The sequence below is a fragment of the Urocitellus parryii genome, chromosome 5 (genome assembly GCF_045843805.1).
Source record: "Urocitellus parryii isolate mUroPar1 chromosome 5, mUroPar1.hap1, whole genome shotgun sequence".
Lineage (NCBI taxonomy): Eukaryota > Metazoa > Chordata > Mammalia > Rodentia > Sciuridae > Urocitellus > Urocitellus parryii.
The window spans coordinates 181,840,979-181,867,510 of NC_135535.1; the positions used below are offsets into that span (position 1 = coordinate 181,840,979).

The 26,532-nt window shown below is 51.4% G+C and overlaps 1 protein-coding gene and 1 non-coding gene across 2 annotated transcripts; one reads left to right on the forward strand and one right to left on the reverse strand.

The window, feature by feature from the left end:
• Positions 1–2,892: 2,892 nt before the first annotated feature.
• Positions 2,893–8,394, reverse strand: Sfrp5 (secreted frizzled related protein 5). Its single transcript, XM_026394794.2, has 3 exons — positions 7,701–8,394; positions 5,958–6,035; positions 2,893–3,902 (listed from the first exon to the last, which is right to left on the reverse strand). Exons 1-3 carry the CDS (start codon positions 8,221–8,223, stop codon positions 3,556–3,558), a joined length of 948 nt encoding a protein of 315 aa, XP_026250579.1. The 5' UTR covers positions 8,224–8,394; the 3' UTR covers positions 2,893–3,555.
• Trnaa-ugc (transfer RNA alanine (anticodon UGC)) lies at positions 5,260–5,333 on the forward strand. The gene has a single exon. It is a non-coding gene; the product is annotated as a tRNA-Ala (tRNA).
• Positions 8,395–26,532: the final 18,138 nt, after the last annotated feature.

A 26,532-nucleotide genomic window follows, 5' to 3' on the forward strand; every position in this document is an offset into this window, starting at 1 on the left:
CCTCTATCATTAAATTACACTACCCTGAAGAGCTGTGGGGAGGCTTAAATTAGAATATTAAGTGATTTTTGGGGGGGAAGTACTGGGGATTGAACCCAGAGATATTTTATTACTGAGCTATGTCCCCAGCCTTTTTAAAATATTTTTTATTCTTAAGACAGGTGTACATCACCATGCCTGGCTGTGAAAATGTTTTGAGTAGTGCCTGCTACCCATCATGGCTTTGATATTTATGAATTACTAGTATTAGATGTTTTCTTCCCCGTATTGGCTGATACACCACCTGGGGATGCAGTTCTGAAACAAACCTCAAATGTATGTTCTGTAATTCTGGCTTTAGTTAAGATGCATCTGCTTTTTCTCTTCCTTTCTGACATTTGTCTCTTAGTTGGTTAAGGGATCAGGAATTTTACTGAGCACCTACTATGTATAGGTACTGCTTGGTCATGGTTTTTAGTTAATAAAAATACAAATTACCACTTAATGAACATTTTCTAAATGTTGTGTGTTATTTCCAGGTATTTTCCATGCATTTGACACTTAACACTGAGCAACACCATCCTACAGCTGGCAATGTTCCCAATGTCACACAGTCACTAAGTCACAGGGTCAGAAGCCAGAATCGGGCTGTCCTGCCTCCTCTCACACAGTCTGAGTGTGCAGGTGCCTCCCCCAAACCTTCCTGCTTTACATCAGAACTCTTATTATGTGCTGAATTGAAAAACTTCATCCCCTACTTTCTGGCCACGAGAGGGTGGCCATGTGACTTAGTTCTGGCCATTGAGCTACAAGTGGAAATCTACCCGGTAGGGCTGGCTGGGAAATTACTGTTTTCCTGATCAAGAGGGCTGGAGGCAGCTGGCGTGTGGTTTTTGCTCTTAGCTCTTCCCCACCTTGCTGCCCAGAATGTGGTTGAGACCTCAGGAGGCAGATGCACCATCTTTTAACCACAGCCCTCCCCCACTGAGCAGGAAGACAGAGGAGTCTGGGGCAGACCTCCCACCTGTCCACCTGCAGACCTCCTCTGTGGAGAAGCCCCCACGTTCCTGTGCCATTCCACGTGGTCAGGGGTAGGCCTTCGCTGACCCGCTGGGCCCAGGTGCTCTCTGGGCAGCACAGCTGTGGCTTTCCACGCCGGCCAGGAGGGAGGGCCCGCAGCAGCAGGGCCTGAGAGAATGAAGGCTGGGGGTTGAGGCCCTGAAGAGCCTCTCTGGTACTTTGGGAGGATTCTTGTTTGCAGAAAAGAGAGTCCCAGGGCATGTACTGACAGCAGACGGGGACATGCCTGTGTACAGCAGGGCCTGGGTCCCTTTGTGAGGGTCGGTGAGAGCAGAGAGCCTCACTGGGCTCCATGGGATGGCTGGAGGGAGATGCCTCCCGCCTGCCCGCTGCCTCTCACTGCTGCCAGTGCCTGACAGAGATCAGCATTGTATTTCAGCCTGAGGTGGGCTCAAGTCCTGTGCTCAGCAGAAAAATAACCCGGTCCTGGTTGACCAGAGAAGTGTCCGTAAATATTTGGTCGGGGTGGGAGGCTGGGAGACAAGGGACAGATTCAGGGAGCCAAGCAGGCCGGGCCAGGTTGGCAGGGTGGATGGCAGAGGTTCCCTCAGGGTGAGGAGGAATGGGGAGGCCTCTGTTGCTCCCGCCCTGTGCTGAGAGGCCACCTGGCTGCCCAGGGTCATTCGCAGGCAGGTTGACCACCTGTTTGTGAGAGAGAGCTGACATCAGAAAGGTCAGGACACCGTGCGCTGGTCCCACTGCAAAGCTGGCCTGGGTCTTTCTGGAGGTGCCACCTTCCCCCAGCACCGTGGACTCCAGGCTCTCTGTGCCAGGCTGGCCCTTGTCTTGGAGAAGCAGCAGACCTCCAGCACCCGGAGGAAAACCCTGCAGGGGTGCCTCATCCCTCATTCTAGGGGCAGCTGCCCTGTCCTTCAGCTTCTGCTGACCCTGCAGGGAGCTCTTTCCTGGGACCATCCTTTCCAGATGCTGGCAATTTGAGTGGCAGCCGCTTCTTGCCTCTGTTCAAAGCTTCACGGTGGCTGCCTCCATCTGCTCTGAGCCCCCTGAAAACCCGTTAGCCCCTCACCCTCTCCCTGCCTCAGATGTTACCTTATCTAGATGGAGGTTCTCAGCCCTGGTTACTCATCACCCAAGTGGTGCCCAGAAATACTGATTTCTGGGTGAGATTTGACAGTTGCATTAGAGTGGGGCCTGGGGTTTTTTCTGTTTGTTTTGTAAAAGCTCCCTGGATGATCCAGTGGTGATGTGTTAAAATGCAGCTTGATACTGTAGGCCTGGAGTGGGACCCGAGATTCTGCACTTCTAACCAGTTCCCAGGCAGTGCTGCTGCGGCTGGCCTGGGGACTATGTTTAGAGGAGCATTAGTCTACAGCATCTGGCACCTAAGGTGGGGACCGTGTCCAGAATACCCAAAAGCCACAGGGGAGGAGTGGCACACCTGAGGACTCTGGTTCTCTGGTTGCTCCCTGTAGCCAGGCCTCCTTGGACTTGGCACGCAAAAGGGGACGCTGTGTGACTGTGGGAGAGTTCCGACCATGGGAGCAGGCTGGGGGATTTGGTACTTTGGTACTTCCTCAGGGACAAAAAAGGGCGATCATCTCTATCACTCGCTTAGTGGTTGGGATGCAGGGTGTCCCTTGCTATGTACTCTTGGGAGCCTACAAAAAACGACATTGCTTTTCTGAGGCTTCCCAGGGAGGTCTAGGTGGCCAGCCTGTGGGGTTAAGATAAGGGCCTTTTGCAAAAGTCCACTCTACACCTCCCTTGTCCCACCCTTCATAGCCAGCTAATAAACCACCTGATCTAAAAGAACTCTTGTTTTTCTTTTTTATTATTTAATTAAAAACTTAAAAAAAAAAAAAAAAAGCCAAACCCTACCTGCGTCTGTTGTCTAGAAGCTATGGCCTCACAGCAGTAGCAATAACTTACACCATCAGAGTGATGCGGAGGCTGAGGAGTGGGCCGGAAGGAGAGGGCCTGGGGGAGGGGGCCTTGCTGTCCGGTCCAGCAGGGCTCTAGGCCTGGGGTAGAGAGCTGGGTAAGAAGGGAAGCAGGGTGGGAGGGCATCGAGGCAACTCCTTTTCTTTGGAGGGCTGTGATGGGATACATAAAAGGGGAGGGGGGGTAGGGAGACCCGATCCCCTGGGAGCTCAGCCTAACAGACCCCTCTTGAAGTGAGGCCCCACCAGCAGCAAAGGGGAGCTGTCGCCATTGTCCACTCTGGAAGTCCCTCCTCAAGCTGCCGGAGCCCTTTATCCTTCCCTTGCTTTCTCCCCCCTCTGCCCACTTTCGGAGACCCCGGGGCTTCCCCCAGTAGAGAAAGCCCTTCTCCTAAAAGAGATACCCAAGACCCCAGGACCCCTTGGTCAAGGAGGATGAGTTCCAGGCCCCAGGCCCCTCCCTTGGGGTCTGCACAGCTAACAACTTTGCTTGAAGCCACCCTCTGCCGGAGACTGGGTCAACCTGGGAGTGGGGGCAGCCAGTGGCAGGGACAGCAGGCAAAGCACAGCTGGCTGGGTGGGACAGGGACCACCTTCAGTGGGGCTCTGCAGCGCCGTAGAAGAAGGGGTAGTAGAGGGAGCAGGGGTAGGAGAACATGAATTTGACTGCAAACTTCATCTCCTTGTTCTTCTTGTCCCAGCGATAAACGGCCATTAGCAGCAGCTGTCCATCCACTTTGCGGCCCATGACCAGGAAGCTGCCTGCCAGGCTGTCCAGCTGTGGGCAGGGGCAGCCCGCACCGTTCTTCATGTGCAGCACCAGCCTCTTGGTGTCCTTGCGCTTCAGGGGACCTGGTTTGAGCAGCTTCTTTTTTTTCTGGGCTCCAATCAACTTCCGGTCCCCATTCTCTATCTTGATCTCCTTGATGCGCATTTTGACCACTGTGGGAAAGGAGGGGCAGAGGGATAGCCTGAGAAGGTCAGTTCCATTCAGGACAGTGGTGTCCCCAGATTGGTGTCAGTGTGCTCTGGGTGTTCGGAGTCTGGGAGTCGGGGTTTTGGAGGGGTGTGACTTACTGGGGCACATTTTAGTACTTAGGAAGCTCCTATCAGATACTGGACTTTGTTTCATCCTCAAAGTCCTGGAACTGGGGAATAAGGGAGTGTCCTTCCAAATTGTGGAGCTTAGAATGAATCAAGTCTGGCTGACTAAAGGGCTCAACACTTTCCAGGGCACCAAATGCCAGGGGGCAGCTCTGGATGGGCAGTGAAGTGGGTGTCGGGCTCCCCAGGAAGGGGAAGTTGGGGGTTGGGCTGACCACTTGGAGGGGGTCCTTGTGATGGACTTCATCATCTCTGGAAATGGCTCCAATGGATTTCTTTCTTTTTTTTTGTGATAGTGGGTTTTTTATTCAGGGATGCTCTACCACTGAACCCCCCCCCCCCCGCCTTATTTTTATTTTTATTTTGAGGCAGGATCTCAAAAGTTGCCTGGGTTGACCAGGAACTTGTGATCTTCCTGCCTCAGTCTCCTGAGTCACTGGGATTATAGGCATGCGCCACTGTGCCTGGCTCTGGTGGTATTTCTAGTTGTGTGTGATCAACCAGGCTGGGTGTGCGTGTGCGTGCGTGTGTGTGCATGCCTGTGTGTGTGTGTCTGTGTCTGTGGTGACAGTGGTAGGGCAGTGGTGGACTGGTAATGTTTAACAGCCAGCTTTGGGGAGGACAAGCCCTGCTTGGTGGCATTTCCTGAAACCCACTAAGGCTGACCACACCACTGGTCATGGAACTGGGAAGAAGAGATGCCCACAGAAGAGCTCAGGTGTGGACACACCACTGTAATCTGTGTGTGCGAGGGAGATGGTGCAGTGGGGTGGGACTGTGCATGTGCTAGATATCTCTGTGTCTGAGAGTATGTCTGTGGTCAGTATAGGACTGTGAGTGTGGTGTTGGGGACACATGGATGAAGGCAGGACCCTTGGCCAGGAAGTCATGGTCCAGGTCACTTGAGGTAGCTACAGAGAGCTTAATAGTTGGGGATAAGCAGTCCTGGGCTGAGGGTTGGGGTGAGGAGTCCCTCAGGCTGGTGTCTCCCTTCTTTAGATCTCTGGCCCTCTTCTCTGAGAAGCCAGAGAATAACTTGCCCACTCAGGGAAGGCACCTGTTCTCAAATTTCTTTTCTGTCTTCCCTCTGTCTTCCCTTGTCCCTGCCCCCTTCTCTCTCACACACACACACCTCTTGCACTATAGCACTATTCTTTTTCCAAACAGGCTACTAATGTAAAAGACTCATCTGGGCTGGGGATGTAGCTCAGTTGGTAGAGTGCTTGCCTTGCATGCACAAGGCCCTGGGTTCAATCCCCAGCACCACAAAAAACCAAACAAACAAAAAGACTCATCTGAAGTAAGGATATTATTATTATTTGCCTTTTATAGATAGGGAAGCTTAAACACAAAACAGGGAACTAACTTGGCAGATCACAGGCAGAACTGTGTGGTCCCTGAGTTTGATAGATCCTAACTAGACTTGGCCTGGACTATCCCAGGGAGGTTCTGGGATGGTGCTGTGGGGACAGATGACCACAGTACTCCTGGCCAGAAGAGCACTGAGGCCCAGAAATGAGGGGCTCCCCTTCCATGTTGGAGCTTTTTCCCCGCTGTGGCCCCATCGTTTCTGGGATAAGCCTGCCTCCCCCAGTGAGACTTTTCAGCAATGGGGGCCCCACTCCAGATGGGGCCAAGGTGGGGATGGTAAACAGGAGCCCTGGCCAGGGATGGTTGCTGAGGCCCATGGACCATGACCTTGAGGGTTTTCTGAAGCCCCTGGTATGATGTGCATAAAGAGGTTCATTTCTCTGAGGAGAGGGCTCATGATTATCATCAGATTCTAAAAGGAGTTGGTGATGCACAAGCTCTTTGGGTTCATAGATGTAGGCACATGTGTGCATGTGGCAAGGAGGCTGCTGGGGGCAGTGGCCAGGTGGGCACCATACTCACCAAAGTCGCTGGAGCACATCTGCTCCATGAGGCCATCTGCACTGTGCTCTATCTCACACTGGGCGCAGGTCTTGGTCACTGAAGAGAGAAGGTGGGGGTGGAGTCCAGAGAACCACTTAGGGTGCATGCTTCTGCACTGACCATCCATCCCTCAGCCCCTCAAATCTCCACTTCCTCGTCAAGAAATGGGGTGATGGCAATAATACATCATCTGGTACTGATTGTGACAATCACTAAGAGACAAGATTATGTAGGTGGGCACAGACCCTGGCAGCTGCACCGTGATGCTCATTGTTTTCTAAGTTTTATTCCATTTAATCTTCAGCTTATGAAGCAGGTATTATTTCTATTTCAGAGAAAAGGAAACTGAGGCCCAGAGTGGTTACCAAGGTCTGCAAAGCTTGTGAGAAGCTGGCTTAGGATTCAGGATGGGTGGGGGTTTTCAGGGGCCATGCTTGGGGGTAACCAGTGAAGCTGGCAGAGCTGGGCTGAGCAGTGCCCCCTCCAAGGTGCTCAGCTCAGCATTGCTAAAACTTCTGAGTTTTCAAGGAACCCCAAACTCCTCATTTTTATATGAAGTATTCTTGAATTTCATCTTTTGGCCACACAAACACTTATTCAGGCCAGTTGTCTCCTGCTTCCCTGTCGATTCTTAACGTCCAGGATAGGGACTTTGCCTTGTCTCCACACCCCAAGGCACATCAATCTTGTAGGACTGGGCAGATGAGGGTAAGATTAGCCCAGGAGTGGGTCCAGTTGTTTTTTTGGGAGTAAGTACAGGAGGGAGCAGTACTGCCTCTTTGGGGAATTTCAGCATTAAGAGTTTCTTGGTGTCCTTTATTAACTGTCCAGGCTAGGCTTGCCTGCTGGATGGGGCACTGGGTACCCAGCCTCCCTGGAAGGAGGAAGTGGGAGGGCGTGCAGACTCCATCTGGGAAGAGCTGCATGTGGCCTAACACAATGAAGCGGAGGTTGAGACCAAGCAGATATTAGGAGTTACTGGAGAGCAGGTGGAAGGGATGGCTTAGAGTCATAAAGGTTTCATGAACCTGAGATCCTTTATGGAAAGGATATTAACGCTCAGAGAAGTCAAGCAATTAATCTACGGCCTTCTTCCTAGTAGGGGCAGAATCTGTTGCACTGAGTTTCCCCAGAAGACTTCAGTTCAGGATTTGGGGAAGCAGGAGAAATAAGGGTTCCAGGCATAGAAAACTAGAGGGGGATAGCCAGGGAGACCCTTATATAGCCACCCCCCCCACACACACATACATCCCCTTCTCCCCTCCCTCTTCCTCCTTCCCAAGGTCCCAATACCAGGTAGGGATGATGCTTGTCTTGGTGCCCTGGGGCTCAGGTGAGAGGCACTGTCCAGGTGAAAGGCATTGTTTAGCGACCTGGGCATTTGGGGACTCTGGGAGGTGATAAGGCATTTGTCCCTAGGGCACCCAGAGATTTAGCAGTTTGGGAAGGCAGCTCTGCAAGGGGCGCGGGGCAGTAGTTGGAATAGAGACCAGTGGGAATGTCTAAAGTGCGGCCTCCCTGCAGCCGTGCTCAGACAGTCCAGGGGAAGGCGGAAGGCAGCAGGAGACCTTCCCCGGGGCTCAGGGATGAGTGGAAATGGCGTGTGTGCGTGTGCAGGGTGTGGCACCTGTCGGGGTTCGCAGATCTGTGCTAAGGGGTTGGGGAGCCCAGCTTGCGCTCCAGGGCCGTCGGAGCGCGCGGGGGCGGCCGTGGTGGCGCTACCTGGAGGCGCGGTGGCAGGCAGGTGCCCGAACTGCACAGCAATGCAGAGGTCGTTGTCCAGGGGGAACTTGTGGCAGTGCAGCATCTCGGGCCAGGGGAAGCCGTAGGCCTCCATGAGCGGCGCGCAGCCGGCGCGCACGGCCTCGCACAGCGAGCGGCACGGGTAGATGGGCCGGTCGAGGCAGACGGGCGCGAAGAGCGAGCAGAGGAAGACCTGCGTGTCCGAGTGGCAGCGCTTGGCCAGCAGCGGCAGCCAGCTGCTAGCCTGCTGCTTCACCTCGGCCAGGCTCTCGTGCTCCAGCAGGTTGGGCAGCCGCATGCGCTTGTAGCCCACCGTGTGGCAAAGTGGCAGGTCGGCGGGGATGTCGAGGCACTGCGGCGGCTTGGAGTAGGAGCGGCCGTGCAGAGGCTCGGCCTGCCAGCCGTAGTAGTCGTACTCCTCGCCTCGCGCTGGTGCCCCGTGCAGCGCCCCCAGCAGCAGCGCCAGAGCGGCCGCCCGCGCGCCCCCCGCCGCCGCCTGCATGGCCGCGTTGTCCCCAGACGCGCGCCGCAAGGCCCCCGACGCTCCCCTGCAGCGGTAGCGGAGGTCGTCCAAGTAGGTGGCAGCCTCCGCTCAGCTCTAGGAGCCCGGAGTGATCCTGGCACCTCCCACCATGGGGCTCCAGCCCCGGCCTTGCCGAGCACCCCAGCCAATCTCCAGCAGCCCGGCCCCCGCCCCAAGGCGTGGAGGCAGGGTGGGGCCCCTGGATCCCTCCCGCCCAGGTCCCGCTGGTCCCGCCCAGCGCTGTTCCACGCCCCTTTCGGGTCACAGTTCCCTGGCCACTGCCAGGCCAGGCTGTGCCTCTTCCTAGGGTTCCCTCACCTCCCTCAGCGTTGTGCGCCCCTGGCCTTCTCCATCCTTCCTCCTTATCTCTCTTCGCCAAAGTCTCTCCTGTTCCTTTTCTCACTCACTTCCCTTCTTATCTCTCTGCTTCTGCCTTCCCGCCTCCGCTCTGCGGTAGCTTCTGGCTGCCCACTGTCTCCCCGTCCAAGCCAGTACTGCTTGGCCCTTGTCTTAGGACATTCATTGAGCTCCTGACTGGTGCTGGACCTTTGTGGCTGCGGGGGAACCAGACAGATAAGACCAGACATCACAGCTTAGTGGGGGGTGAAGCTCATTACGGTATCTCCGAGCTCCTACTAAGTGTCGGGACAGTTCTCTGCATGGATCAACCATATAGACTTCTATTTCTAATGATATAGCTAGTACCTCCTGGCTCCTGTGCGCCAAGACTATTCTAAGCACATTGCACAAATTACCTTATTTAATTGTCAAAGAAATGCTTTAAATTGGGTAGGCTCTATTATTATCCCCACTTTACAGATAAAGATACTGAGACCAAGAGAGAATAAGTATGGATTAGAGCCAACAACTGAACCCAGATAATCTGGTGCAGGATTCAGAGCTCAGAAAACATCAGGAGGTTTGGATTCTGAATCTGTGGGTCAGATGGCTACAGAGGGGCTCAGAGAAGGGAAATGACTGGCCCTTGGTCAGAGTCAACTGTGAAGGAACCAGGACTTGAATCCATGTATTGGGCTCCCAAGGTCAGGGCTTAACCATGCTGCCATAAGATCACTTCCAACCTGGGGTAGGAAATGCTGTGGGAGGAGGAAGGACATGACAGTGTCTCTGGGAGGGCATCCAGGGAGGCACCAGAGGATTTCAGCAGTGCCATGCTTGGTGTCTGGGCCTTGCCTTCCTTGACTTTCCTGTGAGAGGAACTTGGAGGAAAAACTCTTTCTTGAAAGCCCTGCCTAACTCCTGACACCCCAGCCTTTGGTGGGGAGGTACCCTGGGAGGAAACTCACAGGAGGCCCTGGGAATCTGAGGCTGGCTCTGCTGAGTGGCAGGAGTGCTGGGGCCTTGCCTCCTGTCCTCCTCCCCTCCTCCCTGCTCTCTAAATATTTCCAGGGCTCCACCACTTCTTGCAGTGGGGGTGGAAAAAGGGGAGGGACAAGTCCTTAATACTCAACCAATATGTATGGAGCACTTGCTGTATACAAGGTATGGGGATACAGATGTGAGAAGACACAGCCCTGCTCTATCTGATCTAGTGAGAAGCGCCAAGGCAGGGCAATGGAGGCAGAAGAAGTGAACAGACAGCCCAGCATGGGGCAGGGCATCTTTTGATGTCCAGGATGACCTAATTGAGTCCAGGTAGAGCAAGCTGGGTGCCTTTCCTTCCCCTTCTCCCTCTCTCTATCCTGAACATTAAGAGGTTCTGCAGATGACCAGTCAGAAAGAAGGTAAAGGATGGGTCTCCACGGGGCCAAGGCAGCATGGTGCATTAAGGATACAAGAGCCCCAACTAGGCAGACAGAGCCAGTTTCAATTCCTGGCCCCTTACTAGCTATGTGACCTTGGGCAAGTACTTAACTATTCTGATTCTTAAATCTTTGTTTGTAAAGTGGAACTTCCTTAGCAGTTATTGTGATGGGCAAATAAAATGAACAAATCAATGAATAAAAAGAAAGTCCCCTGCATAGAGCCAGCATGTGAAGGGCACCTGGGAATGTTAGATCCCCAGAGGATTGTGAAGTTGGGATAAAAATGTGGAGTGTGCTCTGAAAGCCTCCTTGAATACCTTGGCCCTGGCTTTGGCTTGGGACTCTGAGCAGTGATTCTGCTCCCTGTACACTGGCTCCCATACTCAGGCTCCCCGACCTTTCTTTGGGCTTGGCAGGCTTCTGCCCTCCAAGGAGGTGTGGCCCTGGGCACTGGTGGGGGCGTTAGGACCCCCCAGGTGGTTGTGCAAGGTGCTGGCTCCTTAGGTAGCTGGTTGACTGGGCTGTTCTTGGCATCCCACTGCCTGACCTGGACAGAGCCAGGCATTGTTCCCACTCTGGTTGTGTAAGAAGAGCACATGGGAGCCAAGGGAGTACCTGGCAGCTCTGGGGGTTCCAAAGGGCAGTGGGGCCAATCTGGATGCCTCCTAGAAGAAGAGAAGGCGCAACTTTGACTTTGAGACTCCTGCATCTCCCTGATGTGGACTCATGATGGGAGCGAAGAGGAGGGAAGCCCTTGGCCACCCACTGAGCCAGTCATGGCTGTGCCAGGGGCAGTCATGAGGGGAGCTCTCTGTCCGTGGCTGGCCTGTTTCCCTGGCTCTGTGGCTGAGAAGAAGGTTGCTCTCTGATGTGGTGCCCTTTTCCAACTACATTTCTGGCTGAAACAGGGCTGAGGCAGCGGGTGGAACACCTGGTGTCCTGGGCATGTGTCCATTCTGGAGTGTCTGTGGTCTTTCCTGGCATGTGTTTCCCCAGCTGATGGAGGGGACCACTTGTTCAAAAGAACCTGTACTTGGGGTTTGTTATGAGCAAAGTTCTATACAGATGTCCACTGACACCTCTTAGGTTATATGACCTCTTTGATCAAACTTGTTAATTTTATTATCAAATCCTATATTTTCCTACTTTGTTATTGTCTATTTCAAGTGGTTTCCAAAATGTGGTCAGGATACCCCAGGGGGTTCCCAAAACCTTTTCAGGGCTTTGTTTACAAGATCAAAAGTATACATAATTCAAAGTTCTATTCAAAGTACAAAATAGAACGATGGATTTTTAAAAAAAATATTTTGTTTTTAGTTGTAGTTGGACATAATACCTTTATTTTACTTATTTATTTTTATGTGGTGCTGAGGATCCAACCTTGCACATGCTAGGCGAGTACTCTACTGCTGAGCCACAACCCCAGCCCCGTGGATTTTTTTTTTTAAATACCAGAGATTGAACTCAGGGAATGCTTACACGCCCGAGCCACATGGCCAGCCCCTTTTTTGTATTTTGTTAGAGACATTGTCTCACTGAGTTGCCTAGGGGCTTCCTAGTTGCTGTTGCTGAGGCTGGCTTTGAATTTAAGATCCTCCTGCCTCAGCCTCCCAAGCAGCTGGGATTACATACATGCACCACTGGATTTTTAAGATAATAGAGTAAGAAAAGATTGTTAATGTGGCTTTGGATTCTATATTAACAATGAGCATTTAAGAAACTACTATATGTCATTTTTTTTTAGTGGTATCAAAGAGGAATATCCATGTTTATTCAAAAAAGCTATTAAAATACTCCTCCTTTTTCAACTGCATTTCTGGGTGAAGCCAGATTTTCTTCATAAACTTCAACCAAACCATATGTGGCAGCAAATTGAATGCGAAAGCACCTATGAGAATGCAGCTATCTCCACCCTTTGGCTCTCATTGTTCTTGGGATATAGTTCTTACCCAAGCTCTGGGTAGGCCAGGGCTCCTTATTGGGCACTCTCTAGAACCCTGAAGCTTCATTTGCAGCCCTCATCACACTGATGATTATGTAATCATGTTTATTTGATCAGTTTCTGGTTTCCTGCTGGACCAAGAACTCCACAAAGCCGTCTCTGACACCATCCATCACATGTAGGTGCTCAATAAATGGCGCACAATTGAATGACTGAATGGCTGGATGAAGACTTGGTGGAAGGAAGTGGTAAACAAAAGGGTCTTTGGAGTCATTTGGTTTCAGGCTGGGGACCAGGAACCTTTTTTGGGCTCTGCCAGAATTCTTGGGAAGCACAGGAGAACAACACGCTAACTTCAGGGGGAGTGAGTGGTGTCTGAATGGAGTAAGTTGAGTGCTGTGTCAGCTGCTTGTTTTGGGGGCGGGTGGGGAGTGATGGACCAGCCCCCTAAGCTTAGGTCAGCTTCCCTCTACCCTTGGATACTTGCTTGACCTCCTAGGTACCTGGTGTTAGCGCTCTGCTAACATTTCATTATCCCAATAGCACCGTGACAGAAGCATTTTCGTTCTTTTTATCACATGTAAAAACCAAGGCTCACAGATAGTAGGTCACTTGCCTGGGATCACACAGGCAAGAAGCAGAACCAGGACTCAAACCCAAGACTTCCTCCTATGGTTTGCAGATTCTTGGCTGCATGTGAGAAGTGCCAACCTGAGAAAGGCTGACCCAAACCGCCTTGCAGGGAAGAGGGCCTGAGGGGAGCAGATCCTTCAAAGAGACTCAAGGCACTAAGGCTGCAGCAGGCCGCAGGCCGCAGGGCCTGTGACCTCAGGGAGCTCACAGTCTAGACTGGAGGCCAGCTGAGGAACAAACACGAGAGGTGCTCCAGAGTCACTCTGTGGAAGGTAGAAAAAGCACTCAGTGCAGAGTCAGAGGCCCCTCTGCCTGCCTTGACCTCTGTGGCTTGCAGGCTAAGGGAATTCAGAAAAAACAAGACTCCCTGGGCCTCAGTTTCCCATCTGCAAAACAGGGCCTGGAAGAATTTCTTTGCAGATTTGTTGGGAAATTAAATGAAGGTGGGAGAACCTGCTGTGTAAGTGCTGAGGGGGTGTGTGCCATCCCAGGAAGTGGATGTGCAGGCCCCCTCTTTCCTAGCCTTGGCTATGGGGATGTGGGCCCATGGGGCCCCAGATTTATAAAATGTGGTGGCTGAAAGCTGTCCTCTACTCTGTGGGGCCCGACCACCCAGGGACTGTGAAGGCAATGCTAACAGGTCATAAACTATTCTCCGTGTTTCCCCAAATCAACACAGAATGGTTCATTAGGCTGTAAATAAAAGAGCATATTTCTTTGCTTTGGGCTGGAATGACATGCTCTCAGGACTGAACTCCAGCTCTCAAGCTGAACAGAAGTCAATTGGCAGCCCATGAAGCTCTGATTAATATAAAAAACAGAGGCTTAGAGGGGGCGGTGACTGGCTCAGCAAGGGACAGCAGGTCAGAGGGGCCTCTGGGACTTTGTGCTCTGGGTGTAGGAGAGGAAGTCAGGAACCCCTGGGAGGACCCCGGGGGCAGGACTGCCAAGGGGAAACTCAGGGCAGGAGCATTAGGAGTGGGGGCCGGCTATTGGGGGAATCTTGGGCAAACAATGTCCTCATTAAGGAGAGGGTGCGGGGCAGGCGGAGCTGCGAAGGCCACAGCCAGTGGGGCCAGGACATGGTGGACTGACCCTCCTCTCCTTGACTCCAGCCAAAGGAGCAATTGTCCTCGGCACGGAGGAAGCTGGGGCCGTGGCCTGGGAACAGCTGGATGGGTCCTGGCCTTCTTGACTGGCCCCAGAATGGCCCCTCTGTGCTGGCTGCTGAGAGTTCAGGCCCCAGGGGGCTACCTGGTCCTCGTCCTTGAGCCTGCATTCGGAGCTCGTGCTCACACAGCCTCTCTGGAAAGGGCTCCTTCTGCCCACCGTGGGAACCCGTTTGTCCCTGGCTCAGCCCACTTCCGGGCAGCGCTCCTGTTGCAACTCCACCTAGAGCGGGGGCTGGTTGCTTCTCATCTGGGCTGTGGCCTGGGCTGGGTCATCAGGACCACTGGGCTGCTACTGGCGTTTAGGGGACAGCGTTGGCACAGCCTTCCCCCACCCAGAAACGTCCCCCCCAAATGTCCACAGAGGCCCTGTGGAGGGACGCCTGGCGCATGGGCTTTCATCACTGTTGTTTTTAAACTAGAGCTTGCAGGTGACAGAGGCGGTGCGTGGGAACCCGGCAGATAAGACAGAGGCAAAGGGGCAAGTGTGGCTGGGGCTGGCACGGGCCCAGAGCCCTGCCCACCGTGGACCCTGCCCAGTATGAACTCCCTCCGGGGCCTGACATCCGGGGCCTCTGCAGCTCGGCTCTTCTTGGTGTTCTGATGGGTCAGGGTCTATTCTGATTGATGGCTATCAGCTGGAGTCCGTCAGTGTCAGTGTTGTCCCGGTGGCTACTTCTTACCCTGCATATACCTCCGTGGTTTTTGGTGTTTAATTCTAAGAGGGACGATGGATAGATGAAGATTGGGGATTAACTTCATTGTGAATGGTCCCTGTACTCTTGGGCCTTCCTGGGCTAGGTTGGCTGATTTGGGCGTATCCCATAGTAGTTCCCATAGTAGTTACTTTTTTTTTCTTTAATACGTGGACACAATATCTTTATTTTATTTTTATGTGGTGCTGAGGATCGAACCCAGTGCCTCACCCATGCCAGGCGAGTGCTCTACCTCTGAGCCACAACCCCAGCCCCCCTCCCCAACTGCTTTTATATTGCAAAGCAATATAACTATGGAAGCCGATTAAAATGCACGTTGTTTAGATTGCTGGGCCACCTACAGGGATTCCAGTTCAGTGCCTGTCTCTCCCAGGAGCTCTGGACGCAGTGAGCTTGGGACTTGGATAAGAAATGATGGCCTGGGTGGGAGTGGGGTGTGTGTGTGCACCTGGTCCCCTGTTCTGCACCCCTGCTGGTCACAGTGTCTCTCCAGTGCCCTGCTCCTGGGCCTCTTCTGACTGAAATGATGATTCTTCCCTTCTGGGAGCTCCATACAACTGGAATTCCCTCCTGTGCCCTAGTCCCTGTCCCTTGTCCCTTCTGCTTGGAGTGGTTAGTTGAGTTCACGCCCTTCTTATCTGCTCAGACCCAGAACAGGGCCCTGATGGATGATGGTGTCATCAGACAGTTAAGTGTCAGGCCTGTGCTGAGTGCGCTGTGGTCTCATTTCAACCTCCATTCAATGCCCTGAGGTAGGTGTCACCGTCCTCATCCTCCTCCTTGTGCTCCCTGAGAAGGCAGAGGTGACAAGGTCACACAGTGGGGAGGCTCCCAGCTGGATGTGACTCCACCACACACACCCTGAGTGCAGTGAGGCCCCAGCCTTTGCCCCTGCCTGGTTGTCATCCTTGCCCCCAGGGAGCCCGGCCTGCTGCTGTCATTGGACTATTATTAATGAGGATTTACCAGGAGTTCCTGGGTCAGGAGAGATTCCAATGTGAACAGTAGCTGAGAACTCTTGGGATCCTGGTGAGGACAACTCAATCTTTTTTGGTACTAAGTTTGAACCCAAGGGTGCTTAGCCACTGAGCTATGTCATCAGCCCATTGTATTTTATATTTTAAGACAGGGTCTTGCTAAGTTGTCTAGGCCTCGCTGAGTTGCTGAGGCTGGCCTAGAACTTTCGATCCTCCTGCCTCAGCCTCCTGAGCCACTGGGATTGCAGATGTGTGCCGCTGCACCTGGCAAATAACCCCCATCTGTTATCTTGTTCCGTCCTTGCAGCTGAGGGAGGCAGGCCTAAGTAGTCTTTATTTTACAGATGAGAAAACTGAGGCTCAGAGACGTTGACTTATTCCACGTCACCCAGGCAGTAAATGACTGGGCTGGAACTGAACAAAGGTCTGACGCTCCTAACATTCTGTGCTTTTCCCACAGCCCCATGGGTCCAGATTGTTCCCAAGTTAGGAAAGCTAAAAAGGCCAATTTGCCCCTCCCGGACCCACCCTGAGGTCACTGAAGATGGCTCAGGGTCCACTGCAGACAGAGGTCGGTGCCCTGCTGACCTGGTCATGTGCAAGGCAGCCGGGGTCAGGGAGAGGTGCATTCTTTCCCCTCAAATCACAATACCCAGGCTCTGGCTTCCTGGAATTTTTGTTAGAATTCCAAATCACTTGGCAATAAGTTCTCTCCCTCACAGTTTTTGCAGACGGGCCTGGAGCCCCTTCCACTCCCGACCACACACCTTCACAACTGGTGTTTTCTGTTCTAAACGGGTGCCAGGGCCCTGTTAGGAGAAAGCAGCTGTGATGGTGAACCGAGAGGCCAGGTGTGGGCAGGAGAGCCAGAGGCCAGGGGGCAGCTCAGGATCGATCATCCCAAAGAGGCAGGAAGGCCCTTGGTCCTGATGCCTCAAGACGCAGAACAACTCCCTGGCCTGCTTTGTTCTGTGCCCCCCTGGGGTTGCACTTCTCCTGGGGTCCCAGTTTGCCCTTCTCTTCAAGGAAAATGTAGTGCCACCCTGGAGGGAGCTCAGGGGAGCTAATGTCTGTGAAGAGCTAATGTGAAGAGGTTTTATCACTATAATGATTTGATTTCCAGGAGGTCAAGTTCGCCTCGGCAGCTTTGATGGGTAGAATCTCTGCAGTGATGGCCATGCTCCCTCCTTGTGCTCTCCTGTTCAGTGGCCACTAGGCATATGTGGCCAGTGCTACCGAGGAGCTAATTTTTACTTGGTGTTTGAGTGAGATGAAACTCGCAGGACACAAACAGCTATCTCAAGTGGGTCTTTAAGTGGCATTGAGTACATTTAGAACATGATGCAAGCACCGCTTTCTCTCTAGTTCCAAAAATTTGTGTTCTTGGAAAGAAACCCCCATACACGTTAAGCAGTTGCTCCCTACCCCCTCTTTCCCCAGTCCCCGGTGACACCACAACACTTTCTGTCTTTATGGATTTGCCACTTCATAGAAATGTACATCTTCACATCCTCGAGTGACACTTTGTGACTGGCTTCTTCCTCTTAGCGTTGCTGTTGAGGTCATCCCTATTATAGCAGGTATCAGTACCACATTCCTTTTTCTTGAATGGATACTATTCATTTTGTTGAATTTTAACTAATAAAAATTTAAATAACGTCATGTGGCCTGTGGGAACCTCCGGGGTCCTTGTGGGCAGGGGAGGAGCAGGGCTTCTGCATGTGTGCCAGTCCCTGAGAGGGCCCCAGGGGAGATGAGAAGGAGCCAGAAAATGAAAATTCTGAGAAAAATGTCCCAGGTGCTCAAAGGAGACCAAAGCTTCTTTTGTGGTCTTGTTGAAGTTGGGTGCTGCGCTGTGTGGTGGGCTTGCTGACACAATTCTGGCAGCAGCCCTGTGACATAGGTCTGTCCTATCTTCATCCCTGTTTTACCCAGCAGGAGACTGGGGCCAGGTGCTGAAATAGCTTGCTCAAGGTCACACCCTCATAGGTAACCAGAGACCACTCTATGAAGCTTGGCCTGGCCCTGGCAGACACCCGTGATCTTCACCTTGGGATCACACAGTCTTTTGGCTTTATCCCAGGGAAGGCAGATCAGGGCCCAGCCCCCTGCTCCCTAGCAACCCCACACCAGAGGCTAACTGCCCAGGACCTGGGTGCTTCTTCAGAGGCAGGAGGGGTGCTGATGGATTAGGGAGTAGCCTGTCTCTGTTCCCTGTTGCTTATCGACCAGTAACCTGGCCTGTGGGGCCCCTGCCCTGCACAGGCCCCCCCCCCCCCCCCCCCCCCCCCGTCAATTGATCGGGAAGGAGGCTCTGTTAATTGCCCATCCAGAGTAAACAGGGCTGGGATGAACTGCCTGATAGCAGCTGGCTTTCCTTGGTGGTGCTGCCCTTTGCCCTTTGGGAAGAGGCAAAAGAGAGTAGAGGGAAGGGGTGGTTCTGGAAGTGTCTTTACAGTGGGGGAGGGAAGGCTGACTTCTCCCAGCCCTAAAGAGTCCATCTGTATGTCCTGGAAATCAGGACCTGCAGGGCTGTTTGCAGTGCCCTTTCAAAAGGGTTGGAATGGGCGCCAGTAAGACTCTGACACACAGCCCTTCTCATGTCTCCCTTGGTCCATGCATCCACCCATCCATCCATCCAGCCATCACCCATCCATCCTTTCTTCCACCCATTCTCCCCTTTTATCCATTCATCCACTTTCTTCCTCCTTCTCTCATTCGTCTATTATTCTCTTACTCAATTTGCATATTCGAGGGTCCAGGCCTCTCTCCTTCCCTTCCTCCTTCCCACCTCTCTTTCATCTTCATCTTCTTTTCCTCTCTAGAGGGACTATGTGCTTCTGGGGAGGAGGTTGATGGAGGAGTCCTCTGGGCCCTTCCCCTGGTAACCCGTCCAGCCGTAGGGTTCTGAGTCTGGGCCCCTACACAGCCCTGACCGAGTTAACTGCTTGACTGCAGATATGCTGGCCACTCACTTAGGTTAGATGCAGTCTCACCGTCCCTGGGGGAGGGATAACACCCTGTTCCTTCAACCTTGGGACCCTATAACTTGTGGTCCAAATGAGGACCCTTTGGAAAGTGAAGGGATTATTGACGTCATGCCTGGACTGTGGAATAACCTGGGACTGGCTAAAATGGAACTTTTAGCCCTCATTCCACAGCCTCAGCCTTAGAGGCCTAAGGCGCAGGCACCTTCTCTTCCGGAGCTGAACCTGGATTTGGAGTTGGTCCTGGGAATAGAAGCACATCAACATCAATCCCTCGGTCAGTTGGGTGTCTGACTCCCTCTGGGACCCCAGAGCCCATGTTCCAGTAGGACGTGGAATAGTCTCTAAAGTACTTTTCAGAAGTTAGTTCATCCTAATAGCCCTGTGTGGAGGACAATGTAGAGATCACTAAACCCCTTTATCAGATGGGGAGAATGAGGCCCAGAGTAGGAAAGGATTTGCAAAAGCCTCACAGGCAGAGAGACCCCGAAGTCCACACTTAGGTCACTCATTAAAATAACATAGAAACCAAATCAACCATTTCTAAGCCCCCAACCTGTGTCTTCTTTACAAACAGGCCACCTGAGGGAGATGTGACTTCCTAGTGACCCTTTGGCTGGCCAGGTGGGGCTGCTTGATCCCACGTAGGCCCTAGCTCAAGGACCCCAAGAGCTACCGTTTAGCAAGTCCCTGTTAAATACCAGACACTGTCCTGGGCTCTCAGTCCAGGTTGGGGAGCAAGGAGGCAGCCAGAGAACAGGCTCCCGGGACCCTCCCTCCTGCTCCCCCCCCTCCCCTGGAGCTCTTAGGTTGACCAGGTTGAATGTGTTCTCTCAGGCTGCTGCCACCATCAGTCCTGAACTGCTGCGGCTGGGAGATAAGATAGCAGCAGCCCATTAATCAAGGCGCCTGGCAGGGAGGGCTGGGCAGGGTGAGACACCCCCACAGCACAGGTGCAGATAAGCCCCCTCCTCTGGCTCCCTGGGGGGCTGGGCCAGTGGAGGTTGCTGGGAAGTTTGGCCTCTGGGTTCCCATCTCAGGTATCTGGAGAGGTGGGGGACCTGCTGGGGCGCTGGGACCATTGAGGTGCTGGGAAAGCAGTGTGTGGGCTGGATTGAGAGGAGCCAGGAGGGGGTGGGGAGGCAGCTCTGCCTTAGAGCACTTGCCTAGCCTGAGCAAGGCCATGGTTCCATCCCCAGCATGGGGAAAAAGAGTGGGTTGGGGGAGTAACTCAAGGTTCTCTCTCAGTTGCCTCTGTGTCCTAAGATAAATCACTGCACCTCTCTGGGCCTCTGAAAATAATACAGTGGGAGGATTGGGTTAGATGTCATGAAGGGCCCTTACAGTTTGGAGGTGACTGGCATGTAGGTGGGCAAGGGGTGGACTCAACCCATTTATAGGGAGAGGGACAGAGGACCACTTTAGCTAAGGGACAGTGGGCTGGATGGGAGTTGTCCTACTACCTGTACCTGTCACCCCCACAGGAGAGCAAGACATGGTGGTAGGGGCAGGTAGGGGTAGGGAGACAGGGTCCTTCGGTCACTGTACTTTGGCAGGGCCTAGATACCACCTTGGATAGGTGCCTGGATACTGGAATACTGGAGTTTGGTTCCGATCCCAGCTCTGCTGCTCCTCTGTGTCACCTTGGGTGGGTTCCTCATCTGTACAATGGGGATGATACAAGTATCTACCCCTTGTAATCAGGTGAGGTTTTCCTTGGAGGATCAGTAGAAGGTGCTTAGCTTGTTGCCCCGCAGGTGGCAGGCATTCAGGAAGTATCGCTTCCCCTCCTTCCTTCCCAGCCAGGTCCACAGGCCTGTCCCTCTTTTTGCAGATTCAGCAGAAGAAGAGGTGGGGAAACTCAACCCAAAGCAGTTGCAGCCACGCATGCTGATTCTAAAGTGGGCCAGTTTTATTTTTAGAGCTAATAAACAACAACTTTAAAATAACCAACATTTATCATCTCATACCACTTTGGTAATGGCTTTGCTGGGTGGTTATGACTCAGGGTCTCATGACACCAAGATGTTGGCCAGGGCTGTTGCTCATGGAAGGTTTGGTTGATTCTAAGCCCACTTTGGCTGTTGGGTGGCTTGAGTGTCCTCTCAACATGGCAGCTGGCTTCCCGGAGCAGGTGATCTAAGATGGCCAGTATGCAGGAGGTGTGGTGCACTCCTTACCTGGTCTCTGGAGTTGCCGATCATCCATTTACTTTCTTCTATTCAGTGGAAACAAGTCACCAAGTCCAGCCCACTCTCAAGGACAGGCAGGGCATTTGTGGATTCGTGAATGTATTTTACAACCACTACAAATAATAACAGTTATTCTATGCTAAGGTGCTCTGTGCTGGGAAACTGAAACACACTGTCTCCAATCCCCACAACCATTTCTTAAGTCAGGAATTACATTTCTTCTTTTTCTTTTTTTTGGTTGTAGATGGACACACACTTTATTTCATTTATTTATTTTTATGTGGTGTTGAGGATCAAACCCAGTGCCTGACAAGTGCTAGGCAAGTGCTCTCCCCTGAGCTACAGCCCCAACCCAGGAATTATATTTCTTTTAAAGATGCAACTACAGTAGTTCAGAGAGGCTGAGAGATTTGCCCAAGGCCACCCAGCCGGGATGCTTTCCTACCCACTAGGCCATTCCTCACCCCAGCTAAATCCCACTGAGCTGCCCCAAGCCAGCCTTGGGTCTGAAGTCATATAGGGTTGCTGGGGGAAGGCCTCTGGCTCTAGGATTAGAGGTAATGCATGAGACACCAGGTGCAGGAAGAGTGAGCCATGTGGGTCTGGGTTGGAGGTCTACTGTGCCATTCATTTCTTTTGTCCCTGCAAAGACAAGCATCCAAGGCATATCACTGTCTTGCCAGTCCTGTGGGTAAAACTGAGGCCAAGCCTGCAAGCCTCAGATTAGGAAGTTCCTCACTTGGGAAGGATTCAGACCATGCTCCTGACTCCCTGCAGCCTGCTCATCCCCGCTCTTCCTTAGGTTCCAGGGGTCCCAGCTCGTCTTCCTCCCCAGTGGTTCCAACCTGGAGGGATGGCTAAGCATTTGCCCACTTTTACCAGCAGAGGGAGCAGGTGCTGTGTCTGCAAATCTGGGAGGTTCTAGGTGAGGTGGCCGCCTGGCCGGAAGTGCTCTTGTCCCTTCAGCCCAGAGGCTGACTGGAGTGGGGTGATACGGAGCAGAGCTGGCAAGGGTGGAGGCTGCATCCTAGAGCTCCCCCCAAAAGACCAGCCTCAACTTCCTGGAGATGGGCTATGAGAAAGGAAGAAAGGATGGAGTTTCCTGGGCTTGCCTGCCACCTCAGATCCAGCCCCACCTGCTGTGGGATCCAGAAGAGGGACAGAGTCACCAGTTTTCACTGTATGATCCGTTCAGCCAATGTCATTGCACACCTACTGTGTGCAGGCGTGGGGGGCACGGGGGAAGCACAGCCTCTCAAGGGCTGACATTTCTGTGGGAGGCTGGGCAGGCCAGGTGTGCGGGCCAGGTGTGCAGACCAGGTGTGCGGGTGGAGTAATTGCACAAGGGACATAGAGGAAATAAACAGGGGTGGGAGAGGCAGCAGCAGTGCCCTGCATCTCCGCCTGCTCACCTAGATGACCAGGTGGGACTGTAGTGGAACAAGTCCATGAGTCTGGGAGTGGACATAGATCCGTCCACAATGCCCTCCTCAGCTGCGGGCTCCTATTGTCACCAGAAGTCACTGTAAGTCACCATAAGAACTGGCCATGACAGCAGGGAGGCCAGTCAGCCCACCATACACCTGCAGGGCATTCATGGGCAAACCCACGGGAGGCCCCGGAGTGGACAGGCCTGGCTCTGTCACTTACCAACTGTGGGATGTTGGCTGAGACACTTGACTCCTCTCTTTGGGCATCTGTGAGGACCTCCCACTGGTCTCAGTAGGATTCCTACTCGGTGTGAGGACTGTGAGGTGGGAGTCCCAGCTCTACCTCTTGCCAGCTATGAGACCTGAGCACGTGTGGGCCAGTTTTCTGTTGCTGCTGTTAGGAAGCACGGCACACTTGGCAGTTTACAAACACACGCTTGTTATCTCAAAGTTTCTGTGGGTCAGGAGTCAGGCAAGGACTCACTGTGTCCTCTGTTCAGGCCTCACAAAGCTGCAGCCAGGGTGTCATCTGGCGACAGGGTCAGCTATCTGTCTCCAGAGGGCTTGGGGGTCCCCTCCCAAACTCCTGTGGTTTTTAACTTCCATGTGGCTGTGGAACTCATGGAGGCTGTGTCTTCAAGGCCAGCCAGAGAGACCTCTCTTTAAGGGGGCTCCCCTGATTAGGCCAGGATAATCCCCCTTTTGAGTTAGTCAGAGTCAACTGAAGATAACACTCTATTATATTCCTGGTCCTGCCCATAATCAAGAAGGGGGTTAAACAGGTGGTGTCCATGATGGGGGCAGGGGGGATCCTGGAAGTCATCTTAGAGTGATCAATAGGTGAGAATTGTTTTCACTAATAATCACATAATGATGAGTAACAATTATTTTCATAATTTAATCTTTAGTTTTAAAACAAATAAGCACAAGTGAACGGTAAAGTCTAAGCATATTTTAAAAATTCATCATTTTGTGTACATACAAAGGCTGTGCTTAACTGACAAGCATACATTTCTTAGCTCATGCTCTGCATCACAGTTACCCATTTTAAACACCAAATGAACCTCCTCGAGAATGACAGCATTGAAGGAACTTAGTTCTATGTTTTGTTAGTGTATTTTCGCCCTCGATAGACTATCATTTTTTATTTTTGAATGTACTCTTTAAACACAGGAATATATAGTACCCTAGGTGTTGGGGACACAAACTGCCCCTGAAGTTACCTTGAATGGTTCTGAGTCTACTCTATAGACACACAGGGGAGGCAAGCAAGATGCCCTTCAGTAAGCGAATGGAGCTGAGCATGGTGGTGCACACCTGTAATCCCAGCAGTTTGGGAGGCTGAGGCAAGAGGATCACAAGTTCAAGGCCAGCCTCAGCAACTTCTCCAGACTGTCTCAAAAAAAAAAAAAGGGCTGGGAAGGTAGCTTAGTGATACAGTGCTCCCAGGTTAAATCCTCAGTACCCCTGCCCTCAAAATGAATGGATAAACTATGGTATATCCATATGGAAGAATATTCTACAGGAAAGAAAAAAAAAAGAAATGGAATGAGTTATCAAGCCATGAAAAGATACGGAGGAAACTTAAATGCATATTACTAAGTGACAGAAGCCAAAGTTAAAAGGCTGTTATAGCCTGTTTGTTTCCAATTATGTGGCATTATGAAAGGCAGAACTACTGGGAGAGTAAAAAGATCAATGGTTGCCAGGCTGGTGGGGGAGGAGGGTGAGCAGGTAGAGCACAGATTATTTGGGGGTCAGTAAAACCTTTCTGTATGATACTATTAGGGTGACTGCGTGTCATTATACATTTATCAAAACTTATAGAAAGTACAGTTTAGAGTAGACTCTTATGTTAGCTATGGGTGTGTGTGTATGTATATATATATATATATATATATATATATATATATATATATATACGTTGTACATGGGTCTTTAAATTTATTTATTTATATGTTGTGCTGAGGATCGAACCCAGTGCCTCACACATGTTAGGCAAGTGCTCTACCACTGAGCTACAACCCAGCTCCTAGCTATGGCTTTTTGTTAATAACAGTGTATAAATATTGGTCCATCAATTGTTAACAAATACACTACACTAAGGCAAGATGTTAATGATAGGGGAAACTGTGCACTCAGTTTTTCTATAAATCTAAAACGGGTCTAAAAATAGTCTATTAATTTAAAGAATGCCACATGTAACCAAGTCTGGATATGTCAAAGTCTGCCCCCCTAAAACTAGGAGACTTCCAAATTAACTGTCATGTAGAATACAGTGCTTATTAAAGAGTAAGGCAGGAAAATGTGCTAATTGGAAGTTAGCGAGTCCTGCAGCAACTGTAGTGCATACTTAGAACTTGGACCAATGATGGATATTTTCAGGTTAAGGTATTTTTTTTTTTATCACTGATAGAGTTTAAAATTTCTGTTTAGTGATAAGAAAACATAGTCTGACTTTGGGTTTTTTTTTTTTTTTTTTTTTTTTTGGTGGTGCTGGGGATTGAACCCAGGGCCTTCTGCATGCACAGCAAGCACTCTACCAACTGAGCTATATCCCCAGCCCCCCCGCCCTTTTTTTTACTATATTTTAAAATTCCCTGCCAACACTCCCCCAGTTGCCTGTGTTGGGGATGGTCTACTCCCAATGCCCTGCTCCTGCCCACTCCTGCCAACCCTGCATCATGGAACACCACAGCCCATCTCTCAACACCTGTGAGCATTCAGGACAGAATTATATCTTTTAAAAACCCTTTAATTGTAATAGATTTTATTTTTTAAAGCAGTTTTAGATTCACAACAAAATTGAGCAGGAACTACAGCGATGTCCCCACATGGCCCCTGCCCCTCCGTGCACACAGCCTCTCCTGTCACTGCACCAGAGTGGCGGATGGGTCACAGCTGATGAGCCCACATTGACTCACCCTGTTGCTCCAGATTCATGTTAGGGTCTGCTCCTGGGGCTGTGTATCCTCTGGGTTTGGAGACCTGTCTAGACCCACCCCTGAAGGATCCCTCTGAATGCTGGAGTTTCAGCCCACAAATCCCCCGTGCTTCACATGTTCACCCTCCCCCGCCCCCACCCCTGGCAACCACTCTGTCTTCTTATTGTCCCCATAGTTTTGCCTTTTCCAGAATGTCATGTATTTGGGATTACACAATACGTAGGCTTTTTGTTTCGACTTCTTTCCCTTAGGTTTTGAATTGAGGTTTCCTCCATGTCTTTTTCATGACTTGACAGATCATTTATTTTTTGTACTGAATAATAAATACTCCATTGTATGAATGTGTTACTGTTTATTTACATCTCATCTTTTTTTTCTTAATTAAAGCAAAGAAGCATTTCCTAGAGTCTTCTCAGTCTGGTCTCATTGGACAGAATAAGGTATAGGTTCCTTCTGTAGCCAGTGCCTGGCAGCAGGGACGATATCACCATGAGTGACCAGGGTCAGTCTTTGGTCAGAGAGAGTTCAGTCTCCTCTGAAGCTCTAGCCACCTAATACATGAACAAATTTTTGCAAGGGGTATTTAGTGAGGGTGAAGAAAATGGCTATTGGGTGGATAAACAATAATGCTCGCTCCAGCAACCACATTTTAAAAAAATGATTACACTTTTGCTTATAAAATAATGCATTTTACAAAATCTGAAAACTACAAAAAGTAAACAATACCAACCTACTATCTCAATTTCTGGGGCTGGGGGTGCAGCTCAGTGGTAGGGTGCTTCCTTAGCATGTGCCTAGTCCTGGGTTCGATCCCCAGCATAAAAAAAATAGAAATAAATAAATCAACTTCTGGTGATTACTATTGCTAGCATGTGCAGTATCTCCTTCCAGATTTTTTTTCTCTGTTCAGATGTAGCGTGACACATATAATGAGATATTAAATCAGGTCCCTTCTAGTATTGGCTAAGGCACGAAGGCAAAGATAACCCCGGTGGAAGGAGTTGTAGGATGGAAGATGGGTTGATAATCCTTGAGATGAGATGGCTGTCTTGCACTGAGGGTAAATGAGGATCAGGAACTGAAGATCTAGGGGGCATTTTGAGAAAATTTATTTGTAGAAAGCTGTGCTGCGAATCCCAGCCCCTTGGGTAGTTAGGGAGCCAACCCCAATGCAAAGGAAGGTTTTCCCTCATCTCAAACCTGCTAAGATGGGCTGCAAGGACATCTCTTGGTGTGGGGGGGTCTGATATGTGTCTTGGAGTTGGGGAGGCTCAGAAATCCAAGAGTAACACAAACCTAAGGAGTCTTAAGGTGAGGGACTCTTGCTTTCAACTTGTGAGGCTGTAGCAAAGTCAGAAAGTAAATTGAACCACACGGAGAGCAAAGAATGTGAGCATATGCCCTGTGGCCCTGGTGAGGGCCATATGTGAGGGAGGGGTGGCTAGAACTGCTTTAGATTCCATGTGACAGGACCTCCTGGAAGAGTGACTGAGGATCAGCCTGAATGGGTCCCTGGGGCAGAGGAAGTTAA

Excerpts from the sequence above, each read along its gene's own strand:
- Sfrp5 (XM_026394794.2), bottom strand. The coding sequence starts at position 8,223 with ATGCAGGCGGCGGCGGGGGGCGCGCGGGCGGCCGCTCTGGCGCTGCTG. Across the intron at positions 6,036-7,700 it reads GCCTGCCACCGCGCCTCCAG|TGACCAAGACCTGCGCCCAG; the intron begins GTAGCGCCACCA and ends TTCTCTCTTCAG. Across the intron at positions 3,903-5,957 it reads GATGTGCTCCAGCGACTTTG|TGGTCAAAATGCGCATCAAG; the intron begins GTGAGTATGGTG and ends CCTTTCCCACAG.